Genomic DNA, 19,485 nt, shown 5'->3' on the forward strand with positions numbered 1-19,485 from the left:
ATAAATTCCACCCCTGATAACAGCTGATTATGGCTGTGACACTTTATCACTCTAGATAATGCCAGTAATATTCCTGCCTCCATGGCAAGGGCATAAAGGGGGTATAAGTAATATTATATAACCATTGTCATGTCATCACTTGACACCTTTCAAAGCGAACTTGGAACCCCCTGACAACGCGCTTGGAAAAACGGGGGAAAAAAATCAAACCACTTCCTCTACAAGTAGCAGTTTCAGGTTTATTTTTCAAATGCAGGCAATCCTGTGACACTAGAACAATTGTAAAAAAAAAAAAAATCCAAACTCATTTAGCTCTTTTCATATCTCTTCATAACTTTATAATCTTACCAGAAGAAATTTGCAGAAAACTGCATATATAAAAGTGGCATCACTTCTCTGATTCTGCAAAGTCCAAAACAAGCTTCAGTGCTCTGTCAGCACAGTACCTTACAAATATATACATACTAGTAAATGCATATAAAAAAACTGAAATGTATCTGGAATGAGATGCAGTCTGTTTGTCAGATATGTAGCTTCTTCTCAAGGATTTGTCAAATGTTCCAATGAAATGTTTAGTTCCAGTTCTTGAAGAACTGCTTGAAGATGATGGTCTCCTTCCCCTGTGGCAGTATCTCCACCTGCAGAGAAACAAACGAAAATGTTTTCTGCTTACCGCTCGCATAAAGTAATCTATATCTGTAAATGATTACGTAAAATCATAACAAGTTGCTGTTATGGCTGCAGGAGCCAGAGCAGGTGACATACTGAAACAACAGCTATAAAAACATTTAAAACAAGCGTGAAACTTTAGAATAGAATAGAAAAGAGTTAGCAGTACCTGTGTTTTCATCCTGGGGTAGTTCATTTGGTCGATGAATTTATCTGCCATCTGTAAGGCCACCTGCTTCTCCTCAGCATTTGCTCCGTTACCTAACAGTCAACCAATGAATGACATTAGTGCTGGCACTTTAAAGGGACAGTTCGGAGTTTTTGAAGAGGGGTTGTATGAGGCTCTTATCCATAGTCAGCGTATTACCTACAGTAGGTGGTGGACAACATGTCCTCAGTTTGGAGAAGAAACAGGAGTACCAGTGTAGCAAGCAAAGCAATGTAGTGCTGTATTTATTTTAGCCACTTAGAAAAGGCTGTCTGAATGCAAGGCAAAGTAGTGAAAATATACTAAGCATAGCGTACACTTGAACTTAAGCCAAATAATTGGTCCCTTCAAAGCAACCAGACTCCCTTGGCAAAATCAATAATTTTATCTCTCATAACACAGTAGTTGCTGGTCTACTGCTGCATCAGTCTGTTAGTTTGTTTGCATTTTTGTGTGTCTATGGTGTTTTGAAAGTCTGGTGGTTTTGAACAGAGTCACATTTGGCTTGCATGATGACAGTTTCCAAATAGAAAAGGCTGTATGACAGCAGGGCAAAGCAGTGAGAATATTCTAAATACAGCGCACACTTAAACTGATATAGACTTATAGCATTTAGGTGGCTAAAAAATGTTTTCTTGCTGTCCCTGTCCACAACAGTACATTGCTTCAGCATTTTGAAGGGTTTTATTAATACAGAGGTCACATTTCTGACCACAAACACAAAAAAACACCCAGACGGTTTGTGCTCTTGTATCTCTTTACAGAAACTCCATGCTGTTACTCAGTTTTCATCATGTAAGCTGAGTGTCTTCTTGTGCTGTATTATTTTCCTTTTAAATTAAATTCTGAGCCAGGAAATGAACCATTAAAAAAGGCCGTTTTAGAAAACACTCTTGTAACATGTATCTTTTTCATTCAGATGTCTCGTATTATTTTTGACACTGTATATTTGCATTTTCTGTCAAATGCCAGGCCAGATAAAAACCTCAACACCTACTGTACTGCACAATGAATAGTGAAATCAGATGTGGGTAGTATGGGGCTGTACAGTGACTATAAATAATGCTGGTGTTCATCCTGAGACTCACCTCCACGTTAAATCTGTCAGCCTTTATTTTTCATTTCAGTGCTCATTAAAATTTGATCCGATTAGATACTGAATATCACCTGCATGTAACAACTATCACTTTCCTCGGTTTGCATTTCAGGCGGCACGAGTTTGCTGGTTCAGGGTCAAGTAGTATTTCCTCACCTTTCCAGACAAAGATCTTTCCGTTGGCGCCGTTGTCCAGAATGAAGCAGTCGTCACGAATCAGCAGCTCCTGACCAAACGGGCTCTTCTCCGACACTTTGGTTGTTGTCATCGAACCTGTTGCATCCGACACCTGTGGGGGAAATCGACACAGGTTTTTTTTTGTTTTATTCAATAAAAAAGCTGATGTAACTGGTATTTGATTCTTCAGTGTTGTTCCTGAAGCTCTGCAGGGGAAGCTACCTTGTAGAGGGAGGCAGAGTTTGAAGCATCTGCTTTGGTGTCCTCTTCTGGCGTGCTCTCTGCCAGCTCTGGCATCTGTCCCAGGACCTGCTCAGTAACATGAGAGGAAGCTCAGAAACCAAGAACACAACCAAAACAACAGCAAACATTTCAAATCATGAGAGTTATATCTCAGTTCGTACGCGCCATCACCTGAGTCATTAGATGTTGACTGACTCAAATCAGCGCTGTTGAAATAGTCCAGGCATTTCACCCAAAAGTGTGGGTCACAGAAAAGAGTGTTACCATTTTTTTGCTTCCTAAAACAATAATTAAAATCAACATCGCCATATTAATTTGCTTAATATGAGGCAACATAAACTGGCTCTGACAACCGCTAAACAAAACTGCCTCTGAACTCCTCCACAGGTGAGTCAAAAGGACTTATTTTTAAATCTGTTTTATTTTCAATCTGTTGTTCTTCTTCATTAACTGAGTGATGAGTCTTTTTGTTGTCTGGCTGTTCTGACAAAATGAAGCATGTTTGCTATTGGCTTTTAGATATTAGGGTTGCGGTTGGTAATTGGCCTTCAGAGCAGTGGGTTTCACATTTCAATTTGTTTCCAGGATAAGAGGCCATCAGACAAATAGGCTTTCGGCTCAATAATTAACATGTTATATCTTGTTTGTTTAATCTGCTTCATATTTATCATACAAATATGACAATGGTTCTTGTCCAGCTCTTACCAAGAAAGCAATTAAGTGCATTTCCTAAAATGTCAAACTATTCCTTTAACGTGATTTATGTCCTCAATGAGTAAAATAATTTTTCTATTCCACCTTAATCTCTCCATGACGTCTTCTGAATAAAACAGTGTCACTCATGGGATGAAACACAGCTTACTGAAACATGATTACATAATAAAAATGCATGTTTACCTTGAGCATCTCCTCTGGCTCCTCCCCCTCGCAGGTGTCCACAATTCGGGCTTTACCGTGTCTCTCTGCGTCACGAATTAGCGAGGCGATCTCTCGCACTTTCTGCTTCTCGAAGATGTTGGCCTGCGACCCGATCCACGACACAATGGTCTGGAGGGCAACGACAAAAACCGAGAGCTCATGCACTTTGCTGTTTATTTTATTTTGTGTTGCAGTATTATTACAGTACTTAATTTATGAAAGATGATATTTGTTTTCCTGGCACTGGATTTACAGTTTGAGTCGTCTCACCTCTCCAAGGTCAAGGATGAAGCAGTCTCCTTTGTTGAAGCTGCTCCAGGACAGATCCACCTCCTTGGCACGGATGTTACGTTTCCCTTTGATCTGGTACAACCTCTGCACCGTCCCCGAGCCCTGAGGCCTCCTGAAGCCCGACTCCACACCACCCTCCTGCGAGAGACGAGGAGAAACTCATGTAAAGACATTGTTATGTTATGTTTATCATTTTATGTTGTATGTTAGTCGTCCTGCTGGGAAATGCCAGTGGTACTTCAGCTTTAAAATCCCAGTTTGTTTTAACAAGCCTGACATGGTGTCGGTGCAAAATGTGACACAACTGTACTTTGGCACAAAGGCCGTAATAACCAGGTTGCTGGGAAATGATAAAAGGGATTAACCCGGCAATAAAATGAAACTAGATCAAAGGGATAATATATCAAAGTGCAATTTTTTGCATTCAGTTTCTCATTTATGATGAAAAATATTCAGTCAAATCAATTAAATTAATTATTCTGAAGGTACTGCAAGTGAATGAAGTATAAATTAAACATTTCAAAGCAATCTTGCATGTGAAAAATGCCGTTTTTGGATGAAAATCTTGTGTCTCTAAAATGCCACTTCATTTTTGTGCAATTGGTACACATCCAATTAATAAATTCAAATTATTTGACGTGGTTGATGTACTGCTACAAATCTGCTAACATGAGAAAACATTAAATTTGTCTACAGGCAAGGATACATTGCAAAATGTATGAATAATTATATTTCTAATAATATATTTTTATTTTGTTTACTCTTTTGTTTAAGGAGCTTTTCTCTCAGCGAAATTCCAGTTTTTTTCATAATTTTCTCAAGGAAACTTTCTAGGAAATTAAGAAATTACAAACCAATAAAATAAAGCATTAATGACATTAAACTGTGCAGCTGAAGTTTGACAATAGAGATATTTGTCTTGTGAATTCGTCTGATGAAGTTCCAGTGTCTGACGCATCTGAACATCCAGAACCTGGACTGTCTCCTCCTCACCTTGTAGCTGACCCCCCTGGGGAAGAGAGCCATGAACTCTGGGGACTCGTAGCCCTGGACTTCTCTGTGCTGAATGGGGTCACCGTCCAGGAAGTTGTCCAGCTGGGTGGCCAGCATGGCGCACGCCACCTGCTCGTCCCGAGACGACTTCTCACCTGGAGCAGACAAAAGGATCAACTGTCACATTCAAAGTTCAAAAACTTCATGGATATTTATATTTCATGCAACTGCAGACATTTTGTTGGATTAGTTTTTGTTCGTTTAATTTTTTTTCCCTTTCATGCTGCTCTTCTATGAATCTTTTTGTCTGTGAGTTTGAGGGAGGTCATTTTTGAAATAACTATCCACTTCAGAAATAGTTAGATGAGTGTACAGAGGTCTTACAAAGTTATTTTCTCCTACTTCGATCCCTAATTAATACTTACAACCATGGATTTGTTAATTTCTCATGACTAAGCTATGTAACTAAAAAAAAAAAAAAAAATGTTCAAACTTTTCAACAAGGTTTGCATTTTTTGTATACAATACAACAAAATGATGAAGATCGTATGATACACTTAAAAACTCCAGAGAAGCAACAAAAAAACATTTAGGAGTAGTTGTACGCTAAATCAAGATTAAGTCACTGGTTAAAAAACACCCACAGCTCTAGAAATGTTCTAGGAAAAAGTAGAGCTCTAGAAAAGCTTTTCTAGAGAAAAGTAATCAGAAAAGCTCCAGAAAAACGATTGTTTTAATTGAGTTAACATACAACTACTCCAGTTTGTTTCTCAGCCTTCCTAGAGCTCTAAAGCTCTGGAAGCTCTAAAGCAGAACAAAAAATAGAGCTCAAGAAAACCTCTAGAAAACCTCCAGGAAAGAAATCACTAGTTTTTCCAAGGCTTTTCTAGAGCTCTAGAAAAGCTCTAGAAATGGTAGTGCTCTATAAGCTCTGTGAATTAACATGGACTTAAAACATGACCACCATTTTTTTTCTTTCCAGAGCTTTTCTAGAGCTCCAGAAAAGCTCAGGAAAAAATAAGCTCTAGAGCTCTATAAATTCAAGAAAATTGTGATTTAACCTTAAATTAATGTGCAACTACTCCTGAATGTGCTTTGCATGAAATCATAGCTTACATGTTAAAATATCATGTCCAAAAAAGCTAGTAAGTAAGCTTTGAGTTGGGATTATTTTATTAAACAAAACATCTGTTGGAAATGAGCTGGTAGCATGGAGAGACAAATGAAGGAAAATAAAAGTGCAGTACGAGTAAGAGAAGACAAAGAGATGAGGGAGACAGGATTAGGAAATGAGGCCAGAAAGGTTAACACGTCACAGTATGAGGAACAAAACAGCTGCTGACAGAGGCGACGGGTCATGGAGACAAAGAGATGAGAAGCAAGCAGCGAGTCGGCCAGCGCGCACACAAAGACAACACAGAGGGGTCATCCACTGTAAACAAGAGGAGGAGGACGGAGGCTTCAGGAGAGACGCATGCTTGAGCACTGAGAGCCCTCTCCAAGCTGTGACAATCAGCTTAGTGTTACCTAAGCACCGGATACATGCTGGAAACAACAGCCACATTTGAGTACTGTAACAGTCCTCGTGCATTTTTAATGAGCCCCGCTCAAAAACCATCCCAGTTTCTCCCGGGACGTCTTTCCCTCTCATCATCCTCCCTCCATCCCTCTCCGTCCATCCAGCCTCTCTTCTCACACAATGATGCAGCAGGTCAGCGCTGTGTCTCATGTGTCATCACCATTAGCCGGAAGGGTTATTAGCTTTTCAACCACAGCACAGGGCCAGGAGTAGGTGTGTAGTAAGCACTGGACAATGGTTAGCGCTTTGACTGGAGTAAAATAGAAATAGGAGAAGGATCGCTTCTCTTTAAGTCAGGACTACATTTGAGGGTAAAGGTCGTGACTACAATATAGTCTGTGAAGTATCACGTTGCACTGCATGGTGCTGTGTACACTATTTCATAGGTCCTTTGACCCCTGTGTTGTATTTGAATATTGATGTATCACCATGAGAATATAACTCACTTGTCATTAGTTTCAGTCTGACATCATGTTCATGTTAGACGTTTTTATTTCTTTGTCTGCTTTGTTTTGCCCTACAAATCAACAGAGTGTCATATCTGTCCTGTTGCCAGTAGGAATTAACATTTTTCACACTGATCAAAGAAATATTACATTTAAGATTTAAGAGACAGTGCATCTCAGCCTGTACTGCTGTGTAAATCTTATCTTCAGTTGTTTCTATTTTTGCCTGCAGAGCTCAGACTGGCTTGGTTGCTTTTCCAACTGGGGAAACAGACTGAGCTCATCCTGAATTCATGTGGTGTCAGAATAATCGGAAAAATTAGTTCCTGACTGGGAAAATGAACACGGACGCCCCCTGAAGTCAGAACAACTTGGAAAGTTTGACGAAAGTTTTGGAACACGACTTGTGGAGTTGATGCAATCATACATGCAGAAAAATGGCATATTCAGTTTCAGTTTTTTTTTATTCAGGTATTAGATATAATTTTTGTATTTTGTAATAAGGTACAGAGGTGAGACGTAAAGTAGAAATACTTCCTGTACTTCAGTAGAGTTTTCAGGTATCTGTACTTAACTTCAGTATTTATTTTTCTGACAGCTTTTTATTTTTAGTTCCTACATTTTAACACAAATATTTACATTTTTTTATACGCTGAGCACATTTCAGAGCCTGAACTTTTTCACTTTTACTTGAATAAAAGACATTGAATCAGCAATTCTTCTTTCACCAGAGTCTTTTTTTTACACTCAAGTATCTGCACTTATACTTGAGTACAGTGTGTGTACTTTTGCTACCTCCGGGTATTAGTTTGTTATTGCTGTCCACATAGAGTGACCTAGATTAACCAGAACTGATTTATTGGCTTTATTAATTTGAGCCCGGTTCTGACCCGATTTTTGAGCTGTGTCAGGCTCTCATACATCTCATTTTTTGCGCCGCACCTCCACAAAGTGGCGAGGGAAACAGAGCCATGGCAGCACTGCATGCCATGTGGACAGAAAATATGGACAGGATGCAGCTAGCTCACTTCCAATTCTGTCTGCAAAATGGACAAGCAGGACAGCACAGATGATGAAGGCTGTACATTTCCGCCTTATTATTATTCCTAACAAACAAACTTTTACATACCTCTCAAATGAATGTTTACTGACAACTGTCAAAAGCCACAATGCTCCGCAGGGGCCGATGGGCCACTTTATTTTCTATTTTACACTTTCAGTGTGAGCACTCAGGTCATGGCTTGATGATCGGACCGTACAAAGGAAGCATTTCAATCATGAGCTTTGGCTTTACAAGTACAGACAGAGCTGGAAACATTTCTGTAATCATATAGTGTATGTCAAGGACTAGTTGGGTTCAGAGAGATGATCAATGATCCCTTAAATTCACATCAGGCAGATTTTTTTTCCCATGACATGATGCACATTATATAACCCAGATGTTACTCACCTATCCACATGTGAAGGTCGGCTCCCAGTTGACCGCGGTTGTCCAGCACCAGGTAGGAGTCCCCGTTATAAAAGGCTCCCACCACAGACTGATCCAGCAGCACCGCCTTCATCTTCTCCACCCTCCACACTCGGAGGCCCGGCTCCCGGACCTCTGGACCAAACTGGCCCGGTGCTGCGTGGAAGGGGAGCATACTGCAAGGAGAGAAGAGCGCAAACAGACCGGTAAGACAAAAAGAAAGAGGGGTTATGGGGCTTCAACCGTAACCAGACATATGATTTCTACAATAACTCTAGTACTCTAAGTCACACTGTGGGAATTACGCAAATTGTCCGCCACAGAAGGGGAAGAGGTGAAGCAAAACAACACGTTGTTTCCATGTAGGAATGGACGCTCAATTCTGATTGGAGCAAAGAGAAGAAGAAGCAGAAGTCAAGCCCACACGGTAGATACTGACACATGCATGAAGAAACTAACTTCTCATGATCAGAAGACGAGGGTCCATTTTTAGTCTCTCCCACTGAAATATTTACAAAACCTCACTGGCAGATGTTGAGATTTATGTTGAGGAAAATGCAATTAACTGCAAACACCAGAAACGCATTCAAACCAGAGTAGCTCTAAGAATAAGAGGGTGCAGGATGTGGGTGTCAAGCTGATTAACAGTCACGGGGATGCATTACATCACTTCTATGCAACACAACACCAGGCAGGCCACACTAACACAACATCAGTGTCACTGCACAAAACCAGGCGTGGCTTTATGCAAGACAGATCATGTCACAGGTGAGGATGAGACAGGTACTGATCTGGCTGAGTCACTTTAATGTAAAACTCACTGTCCGTCAGTTTTCACACTGGGGCATTATAAAAAGCCGACCACACCTCTACCTCTTCCTGTCTCTTCTTGCTGAGTATATTGTGCATGACTGAGAGAGAGCGTGCGGTTTGTAGAGAGAAGAGTTACTGCTGCCTTACTTTTCCGTTTTTCTCTTTACAAAACAAAACAAAGTAAACGAGTAGACAAAGTAAGGTGCCAAAATTGAGATACTGTTCACTGTTTGGACGATTTATGAAAAATATGTCATGATTTTTAAGTCATTTTAAAAATATGTTAAACCTTCATGAATACAGTTTTACACAAAACCATGTATATAGGGGATGGAGAGAAGGTACACCTGTCAACAACCTGCTGCCACCAACAACAATCAAAACCACAAGTTCACCCTGAATGATCACAAAATATTAGAAACATCTTCCAGTATCACACAAAACAGTTAAACAGCACCACAAATTACAGCCTCCACAGTCATCATTCATCAGTCATGAATCAGCTGAACATTACGACCTTTCTGAGGGTAGGATTTATTGCTGTTGAATGGTCGTTTTCTTAGACTGCATAAGTTTAAGATAATAATAAATTGGCAACTGGGTGTAGGTCTGCAACAAACGGTTATTCTGATTATTTATTCATCTCGAGATTGTATCTTTGGAGATTCAATTGTTTTGTCCATAAAATGTAAGAAAATAGAGACAATGTCACAATGTTACATCACAACTGTTTTTTTTTGACAGAGTACTGTTTCTAAGATCAAGAACGAGCTTTCACACACAAAATTATTTTTGTCTGAAAAAAAAAAACCCCTTCATTCACAATCCTCTCACTACTGATTGTTCACTGAGCTTTCAACTTTCAAACAAGTCTTCTTCAGTAGATAAAGATACCACGGTTCATCATGTGACCTAACTAACATGACGAACGGGAGTTTGTTCAGTTGTTGAGGACGACCATGAAATTCAGATAAAAGCATCAGAAAATCTGAGTAAGTGGTCACTGAGTTTAAATTTTATTTTGTATAACTGCTCTTTCACAGTCAAGAATTAACTTTTTCCTAATTTTCAGTTTGATTGCATAAACCAATTATTCGACTATAGCCCTAAATGACTGAAGAAAGAGACTTCAGTCCTCAATCCAGTACTTCGAAGTGTCTGGTTCTGTTCGAGGTCTCTGCCTGTCAGGGGAAGTTTTTCCTCGTCTCGGTCGCCTCAGTGCTTTTGCTCTCAGTGAGAAATGTTTGGTTTACAAAGAGTACACTCTAAACCTGAGATAACTTTGTTATGATTTAGTGTCATATAATGGAACTGAAATTAATTTTGAGATATCTGATGCAATAAAACAGTGTTTTATATTTGCAGTTTTGAGCCTCCACATATATTTGAAAGTCTTTTCCTAGATGATAACACGTGAACATTTGAAATCTTATCGATAAGAAAAGCCCGGCAGCTTTATGAGGGTAGTGGCATTTTCAAATTAAACTCTGGTAATATAACACACAACTACGAAAGCCTTAAATAAACATCAGTGTGATACGGGTGGAGCATTTACTACACTTACTTAAAAACTATAATTAGAGAAGTAATCCATTTATGTTCAATTTAGCTGCTAGACAGGCGCCACGGAGCAACCATAACTGATAAAGGAAGACTGCTAAACAAGCAACTCGCAAGATTAGAGAGTCAACTGAGGACACTGCTGCCATCTCGCCGATTTTATCTGTTACAGATTGCTCAAGATGCAGCAGAAAAAGTTGAAACTATCAGCACTTATTATCAACACTGTGGTCCGTCAGACAGGATGTCAGTATCCCCCCCTTTCCGTTTTTTGGAGGTTTTTTTTTTCAGTTTAGAGGATGGTTTAACGGCTCAGTCATTCTCCTCTACTGATATCTGGTATCAACTCTGCACCATTTTCATAAACTGTGATCAATAAGCTGATGCAATGCAGCAAGTGATGGTTGAAAATGGCAGAGCAGAGGAGTAGAGGAGGTATAAGGGAGCGAGGAGAAAGACAAAGGGCCGCAGCTTCTGCAGGGGCCCCGGGTTAAAGTTACAGTGCTTGGACAGCCGCTCCAAGAGTAAATAAGGAGGCAGAGAAAAAGGCCCGGTCCACTTAACTGTATGATCTCCTCTGGTACCTCCGGCATGCTGTCTGACTCCGACTCCATTCTGTGTGTCCACTGGAGTGTACGTGTGTGTGTGTATGTGTGTGTGTGTGTGTGTGTGTCAGTGTGTGTGTGTGCGCGAGCTTGTAAGGGATCGAGAGGTCTGGCGAGGAGGAGTGTTTGCGCTCACCTGGCCTGGTTAGCTTATATGTGGGAGGTAACTGGAGCCGGTGTGATGAAAGCCAACCTGCGGCCTGTGGATAGGACGCCGTGTGGCGCAGGAGGGGGGGTCAGAGTCGGGTTCCTGGTTCCTGGCTAAAGCTAAACACCAAGCGGATAATTACTGGGAGAGCAAACTGCCGGCTCCTCCATCTTTCCATTCCTGCCTTTTCCTCTGACTCCAGCTCTTCTTCCTCCTGTCTCTTTATAAACTCTTTATATACAAAGGACAACATACAGCAACTGACGTGAGTGGAGGACTCACGATTTTTTACCCAAGCAGGGGCATAGCTAAGAATTACAGACCCCCAACAGGCTCAGGAGTGAGCAGTGACCTTCCCCTTTTCTATCAGCCCCACACCACCAGCCTTCCTAATTTATTTATGAACTCTGAAATAGTGTTAATTGCGTTAACAAGAACCACGAAGTTCAAAAAGACCCTTTTTTCCATGACTAAGACAAGATGGTACCAACATCACTGAATATGAGTTAACTGAGAAAAGACAAGACTGAAATTTAGTTTCAAAAATAAAAACTTCCCTGTCTTGTGCTGCATGCAAAGATGAACAAAATAATGATAACATAAAATCTTATATGAAATAAGTATAACTAAATGACAAAACAATGTTTTTGTTTTGGTTAGACTAGATTAACTAGAATGTTCAATATAATCTGATGACTAAAAAAGACTAAAATGTCACTATTGTTCAAAAGTTCTGGTTTTGTTTGATTAAGATGAGGCTAAAATCTCCCCAGACCTTTAAACAGTGTAAAGTTGATTAAATATGATAAACACTAACAAGGACTTTTGACACAGGACTAAGACTAAAAAAAAAATAGCTGACAACATTAACATTACTTTGTAAATGTGAGTAAAAGCACATATGAGTTGCCATGATTTCCTCAATGGGGATGTGAAATGGTAAGAGCTATTTCAGACACTCTGATTCAAGAAGTAAAACTCCTCACATCCGTATAAAAGATGAAAAACTGTGTAGAATCATTCAATTTATAAAACTCTTTCTCAGTTTCTGATTGCCCACTATTCCATCGTTAAATGGGAGGTGGGCTGCAGACATAAAACTTAGTTTAGCTAAAAATAAAAGAACGGAGAGAGATTAAAAAAAAAAAAAAAAAAGTAAAGCATAAGAATGTGGAAATTAAAAAAAAAGTTTTGTTATCTTTTGTTTGGTAGGCACAACAATTGCATTGCCAGTGAACATGAGAGTAAAAAATAAAACATTTGCCTGATTCAATATGTTTCTTCCAGTATAAACCGCGCCTACTTCTGCTCTTCTGTCTGAACACAGATCAGAGACAGATAATTTGTTGGTTGAATAAATACATATAATGAGGACTCTGCATCTCCAGAGGGATCCCTCCTCTGTTGTTCTTCCTGAGGTTTCTTGCACTTTGGCCATTAATTAGAGCTGGTCCTCATCCCAGTTAAAGGTGTGAAAATAGAGGATGCTGTCTGCTGTACAGACGGTCATTTGTGATATACAGATAGATAAATACATTTGTTACGCTTGTTGTTCTGCTGTGTATCTATTTGTGTATAAGTAGTAAGAGAAACAAAAAAATCAGTCAGCGTCCGTCTTTGTGTTCTCATGCTCGGCCAGTGACGTCAATCCTGACAGAACATAAAGTTTTAAGATTACTGTCACCTGTTCAGTATCTCATCAAATGTTAAATATGGTCACAATCTCCCCGTCTGTTACTGAGTTATGGCACTGAATAATGGCTATCAAATATTATTGTTTTTGCAAAACATTAAGGGAATTTCTACGAAGGCTTTTTGTATTTTTTACTGTCCTGCCTTTGATTAGAAATAAAGTTAAAAGTGGAAGTTTATCATTTTATCCTACTGACATTTTTCATTAAATAGTTAGTGTATAAGTTCCTTTAAATTTAATTTACATAACTGACCAATGCATGGAAAGTTCTGAGTATAAATTCTTAAATGTGGGATCTGCTCTTCTATTTTCATTATTGTATGCCACTGAGCCAATAATTTACTGTATGAGCTAGAGGAATTATGTTGTATATTATTTTATTATTTGATTTGATTGATTGAAATTCTGATTAATCACTATAATCCTAGCTAGGCGTTCAGATCAGGGGACCCAACAAAACAATAAAAGTTAAAAATAAAGTTAGCCAAGAGAAAATGTTAAACGATATACATTTGCCCTTTTGGCCTCAGCTGCTGGAGCGGTCAGTGGTGTGTGGACAGAGGAGACACGGACATGGAGAGAGAGAGAGAGGGCGAGACACAGAGGGGACGGATGGAGACACAAGGTCACAGATAGGCTACAGGGGTCACTGGCTCAATCAGTCATTCATGCGTTGATAACCAGACAGAAATATGAGAGCAGACAATATGCAGCAGGAGGACAGAGCAGCAGGCGTGGAGAGATAGGAGAGCAACGGAGAGTCTATACAGTGTGTGTGTGTGTGTGTGTGTGTGTGTGTGTGTGTGTGTACGGTATGTTTATGAGATTAAGAGATTGAAATCCAGACAGAGCGAAGCAGACGGGGAGAAACTGAGAGGACCAGAGAACAAAGAGGAAGGAGGATGGAAATAGAGTGTAATATGAATGCTAAATCAAGTTTTTACAGCCGCAGGATATTTTGTTTTACACTATTTTGATACTTTTCTCAACTAAGTCAAAAAGAATCTCGTTTCTTAGCTCTTTAAAACCCCACCCTAACTTTAAGGAAGTTGTGAAATAGCGGTAAATGAGACCAGGATGATGTGTAGGAAGTGAGACACCGACAGATACGGAGAAGGAAATTAAAGATGTGGTTTTCCCCACTGATAGCAGAAAAGTGGAGCCAAGAGTTTTAGTGGAAAGAAACTGACTGAAGATTCATTGTCTCGTTGAGAAATTCCTCAGCTGATTTGAGGAATGTGATGAGCAAACGGGGAACGAAGAGTGGGAGATAAAATATAAAAAAAGAAAAGTTTCAGGGGAAAACACTGGAAAATAAGTAAGAAGACAAAATAAAGCAAAAAAAGACAGCACAAATCATACTCTGGAACTGAACAGTAAAATGTGCAAAAAAACATCCATAAGACTTACCTTGGAGAGAGTTAGCGGTGGGACACAACACGTCTGAGTACAGAGAGAGAAAGACAAGCAGTCATGCAAGGAGAAACACGTCCCTAAACACACAAATTCTTTCTCTGTCTCTCACTTTAACTCACTCACTCACACACATACACACACACACACACACACACACACACACACACACACACACACACACACAAGACATTTCCTGCCTCTGTCTCCGGCAGTCATGGCCCAGCCCTCTGACTCAAACACAAAAGGGCCGAAAAGTACAGAAACTTGATTTAATCAGGACTTAGAATGATTTCATCAAGTCTAGTTTACATTTGAATTCTTCCTTCAATTTGAGTTTCAAGCTACTGCTACAGATCAATATTCACTTACAGCTCCTTAAGAAATATAAAAAAAATAGGTTTACAAAGTATATAAAACAACAAAACTATAAGAAATGTCCATTCACAAAGTCACTTCATCATTAAGTCAAGGACTGTAGTTAAGCACAGTTTTGAGATACTTGAATTTTCATTTTCAAGAAACATTACTGTCTATCACATAATACAGAAATGTATCAAAAAACTGTCTTGTTACAGGTTCACAAACATCCTTTAACATCCTTAGTTACTGAGTCTGAAAACTGGGTTCTACTCCACTTTTTAATTAACCGCCTCTATCCATCAGCTGCAGTTACTCATCACTTTGCTGATTAAGGCATTTTGCTTAAATAAATGTTTAAATGATACTATAATTAAAAAAAAAAACAAAGATTAGAGAAAAGTCCAGAAACTGAAAACATGTCTATGAAAACTTCCTCAGATTTATGTTGTGCCTTTTGCAGGGCCTAGACCCTTTCGTTGGGAACCACTGGACTGAACTAGCTAACTTAATATAAAGTAATTCAAACTAGCTTCACCTCCAGCAGCTACAGCAGTGAAATACTGTGTTCAAACTGATGCATCATATTCACAATCTAATAATATATAAAATCAACACAGGAGACATTTTACTGCAGTTTACATTTAATACTGAATACAGGACTTTTAACGGAGCATTTTTACATTGTCGTATCGGTACTTTTACTTCAGTAAAAGATCTGAATACTTCTTACACCACTGGCTTTCTAATAACTTGCATATTACTGCCTTTAGTTTCTAGCCTCCTTGTAATATAAACTCTCTTCTTTATAACTTCCCCCTGAATAATGACTCAACATCAACGTCCCCACAGTTGGTAAATAACACCACAGCAACCGACCCAAACTTATTAGTCATACCTGGATTCTCCCTGTCAAACACGCCCATATGTGTAGGAATGACGTGCCGTCATGCACAGGAGACAGAGTGAAACCTGTGATTCATCATTTCCACAGGTTGGAGGGTCCATTTACAGAGCAGGACTAATGATTACCTCCATGAGGTGTACTTTACATGACCTGCACCAAATAATTTCACTTATCTACGATGCAAACTGCATGCCTTAAAAAAATTCCTTAGCCTTTAAATTTTGTAAAATCATATTAAGTACACAAGAAATAACTGAAATTGCTAGCATTATATTTTATTCATATTGTGAGTCTTAATAACTTTAAATTTGACAACATCTTATTAATTGTAAGTTGATAACTGTCCTAAAATTGAGTTAAGGATTTAAATATAAGAAATCCCACTAAATAAACTGGATTTCATTGGATAATCTAAGTTAAAGATTTTAAGTTATAGGTGGAACTAAAATTGAACTTTAAAGCAAAATCAATAAATGATATTAATGTTTATGCAACAAATGATTGGGGTAAATTTAATTTAGTAATTTTAGGTAATCAGTCTCCACAAATGTTTTGAATATTTGAGTTTTTACGGTTATGGCAGATGAACGGTGTTATCAAAACAGAAATCACTGTTTCTCTGGAAGCGTTCTCTTTTTTAACCTTTCACCCCTTTAGTGAGTCAGTCACTGCCAACTCAGGCTGTGCAGATAAACACTCGACCCAGAAAACCAGAGATATCATATACTGTATGTCAGGTAAAAGGTTGTGAAAATGTGTACGCATGAAATTAAAATATGACGCACAAGACCTCTACAATATTTGATGGTGCAGCTTTGGGTGACAGGTTTTATGATTTCACTAAATATCATGTAGCATCAATGAGGAACTGCACGGAACAAGCACAATATACTGTTGTTTGATACTACTGCACAGTGTGAAATGAGATGAGTTTGCAGCATTAAAGCTATTTAAAGGGAAGAGTTATTGATTGCATTTGTCAGTCTTACCTTAGCTTGGCTCTGAGTGGCCTCTTGGAGAAACAAACACAGTGAGGTGAGGTTCAAACCTGTCAGTGTCTGTGGCAGACTCCTACAGGAGAGCCCTCTCTCCATCTGGTGGCCTTGAAGGAGAATGCAGATATTATTTGCTACCTGCTGATGAGGGCAGACAGAGCTCCAATAAAACATCTCTAAATTATTATTAAGACACACAAGTTTGAGGTGTTTTTGAGAGTAAAATGACTGAGTCTGTGATCAGGCAAACATCTCTGCAGCCCACACATAAACTGATTTTATAACAACTTTTATATTTTAATATATACTGTTGGTTCAGTTCAGCATGGTGGCCTTGATTTTGTCCATGTAGCTTTACTAAACACAACTGTTTTGTCCTGACAACACGTTTGCACAAACCATTTCACGCCAAGTAAGCACAAATACATCAAAATCTTGTTACATATTACAAGTACTTGCTCATCAAATTTTTTAACTACAAATTCACAATACTGGTATAAAAATGTATTTAATTCAAATACAAGTAATTTGTAAATTGAAAATACAAAACACATTGTATACAAACTGATATAATCACATTCAGGTATTTAGTTTGCCTCAATATGAGTCTGATCTTAAAGGGGAAATATGTACTTAAATTAATTAAATTAATATGTCAAAAATATAACAATATGTCAAAGACTTTTATGCCATCAAACTGGACTCGGAGGCTTTTTAGTTGTAGAATAAAATTACATTAAATAATGTATTTTAAGTATTTCAAATACACACTCTTAGAGCACTTTGTTGCAAATTACAGCTTACTTTTTTCTGCAGAGCAAAATAATAAAACACTTACAGCTTAGTTTCCAAAATTTGAGATCTTCCAACTTATCTCTGGAAAGGGGCGACTGAACTGAAACCAGTCTCCCATGGTCAAAAATGACCAACTTTCTCTTGTTGTTGCTGATTGGGTTCCAGCCTCACTGAAACTTCCGGTCAGAGAGGAAAGGTGGGCCGATTAAACCCCAGACCCGCGAAATGTCTCGCGAGAGTAATCATTTCTAATCCAAGCCACGATCTTTTCCCGCACCGAATCAAACCTTTTCCTCTCTAATTAAGCCTAATCAGAATTTAACCACAGCACAGTCACATTAAAAAACACAATTAGTTTGTACAACGTGCACAATGAAGAATCAACGAGTACAACTCTCGCGAGAATTTCGAAAGTCTAAGGTTCCCATCAAGCACGACCGACCAGGTGAATTCACGGCTGAGATGAGCGCGCCCCCTAGAGGAAGGAGCGTGCTACCTTTCATTTAGGCAAAACAGCAGAGCTTTAAAATTGTCACATGATTTACAGGCACAAGTGTTTTGCGTCAGGCCTCGTCAAGTGATTATCTGTTGCGTAAATAAATGAATAGTTTGTGTGCTGATGATTTTCCTGTCATCATCATGTTTTGGGCAAACCACTGACGGTGTTATTAATCTTGCAGCTGTGTGAGAAGTCAAAATTTCCATCATAATTTCCATCCATCTGCTCTCTAAACCTTTTTCACAGCTGACATTTTTACATGAAATAGTGAGGTAAACACAGCTGTTACCAAAGATACAAATTATGGTACTGGTCCATTCAGGTCAGACAAATTAACCCTCTATGGTACACATTATGATGTCAGTGAGGGAAAAAATGTTTGGAGTGTTTTTATGTCTCAAAATAGACTAAATAAACATAATCTGAAGAAATTTTATTTTTATTTTTATTTTTGGAAGTTTTTGGGGTTCGTTGCCTGTAGGCAACATTGTACCATAATGGTGCATAAGTGAAAAAGAACGTTCCTTTTCCAATTTGAACATAGTTTATTTCATAAACATATGCAAAAATATTCAATAACATCAAGAAGTCACAATTCATTTTAAATTTTGAATTAAAAAGAATTATGAAAAGAATTTAAATATGTATGTATGTATGTATGTATGCTCATATGTATGTATGTATGTATGTATGTATGTATGTATGTATGTATGTATGTATGTATGTATATATGCTCATATGTATGTATGCTCATATGTATGTATGTATGTATGTATGAATGTATGTATGGTCACATGTATGTATGTATGTATGCATGTATGCTCATATGTATATATGTATGTATGTATGCATGGTCATATGTATGACCATATGTATGTATGTATGTGTGTATGTATGTATGGTTATATGAATGTATGCATGGTCATATGTATGTATGGTCATATGTATGTATGTATGTATGTATGGTCATAAGTATGTATGTATGTATCTATGTATATATGTATGGTCATATGTATGTATGTATACATGGTCATATGTATGTATGGTCATATGTATGTATGTATGTATGTATGTATGTATGGTCATATGTATGTATGTTTGTATGCATGGTCATATGTTTGGCCATATGTATGAATGTATGCTCATATGTATGTATGCTCATATGTATGTATGTATGTATGTATGTATGTATGCTCATATGTATGTATGTATGGTCATATGTATGTATACATGGTCATATGTATGTATGTATTCTCATATGTATGTATGTATGGTCATATGTATGTATGTATGTATGTATGTATGTAGGGTCATATGTATGTATGTATATATGCTCATATGTATGTATGCTCATATGTATGTATGTATGTATGTATGGTCACATGTATGTATGTATGCATGGTCATATGTATGTATGGTCATATGTATGTATGTATGTATGTATGGTCATATGTATGCATGTATGGTCATAAGTATGTATGTATGTATGTGTGTATGTATGGTCATATGTATGTATGCATGGTCATATGTATGTATGGTCATATGTATGTATGTATGTATGTATGTATGTATGTATGTATGGTCATATGTATGTATGTATGTATCTATG

At 38.3% G+C, this 19,485-nt stretch overlaps 1 protein-coding gene across 1 annotated transcript; it reads right to left on the bottom strand.

Annotated features, from left to right (window-relative positions):
- Window positions 1-219: 219 nt before the first annotated feature.
- capgb (capping protein (actin filament), gelsolin-like b) lies at window positions 220-14,474 on the bottom strand. Its single transcript, XM_084712269.1, has 9 exons — window positions 14,318-14,474; window positions 8,071-8,264; window positions 4,596-4,750; window positions 3,582-3,740; window positions 3,291-3,440; window positions 2,373-2,459; window positions 2,130-2,262; window positions 839-930; window positions 220-638 (listed from the first exon to the last, which is right to left on the bottom strand). The coding sequence occupies exons 2-9, from the start codon at window positions 8,261-8,263 to the stop codon at window positions 573-575; spliced, it is 1,035 nt and encodes a 344-aa protein (XP_084568395.1). The 5' UTR covers window position 8,264; window positions 14,318-14,474; the 3' UTR covers window positions 220-572.
- Window positions 14,475-19,485: the final 5,011 nt, after the last annotated feature.

Source organism: Lutjanus erythropterus, chromosome 23 (assembly GCF_056507025.1).
Source record: "Lutjanus erythropterus isolate fLutEry1 chromosome 23, fLutEry1.hap2, whole genome shotgun sequence".
In the NCBI taxonomy this organism is placed as follows: Eukaryota; Metazoa; Chordata; class Actinopteri; order Lutjaniformes; family Lutjanidae; genus Lutjanus; species Lutjanus erythropterus.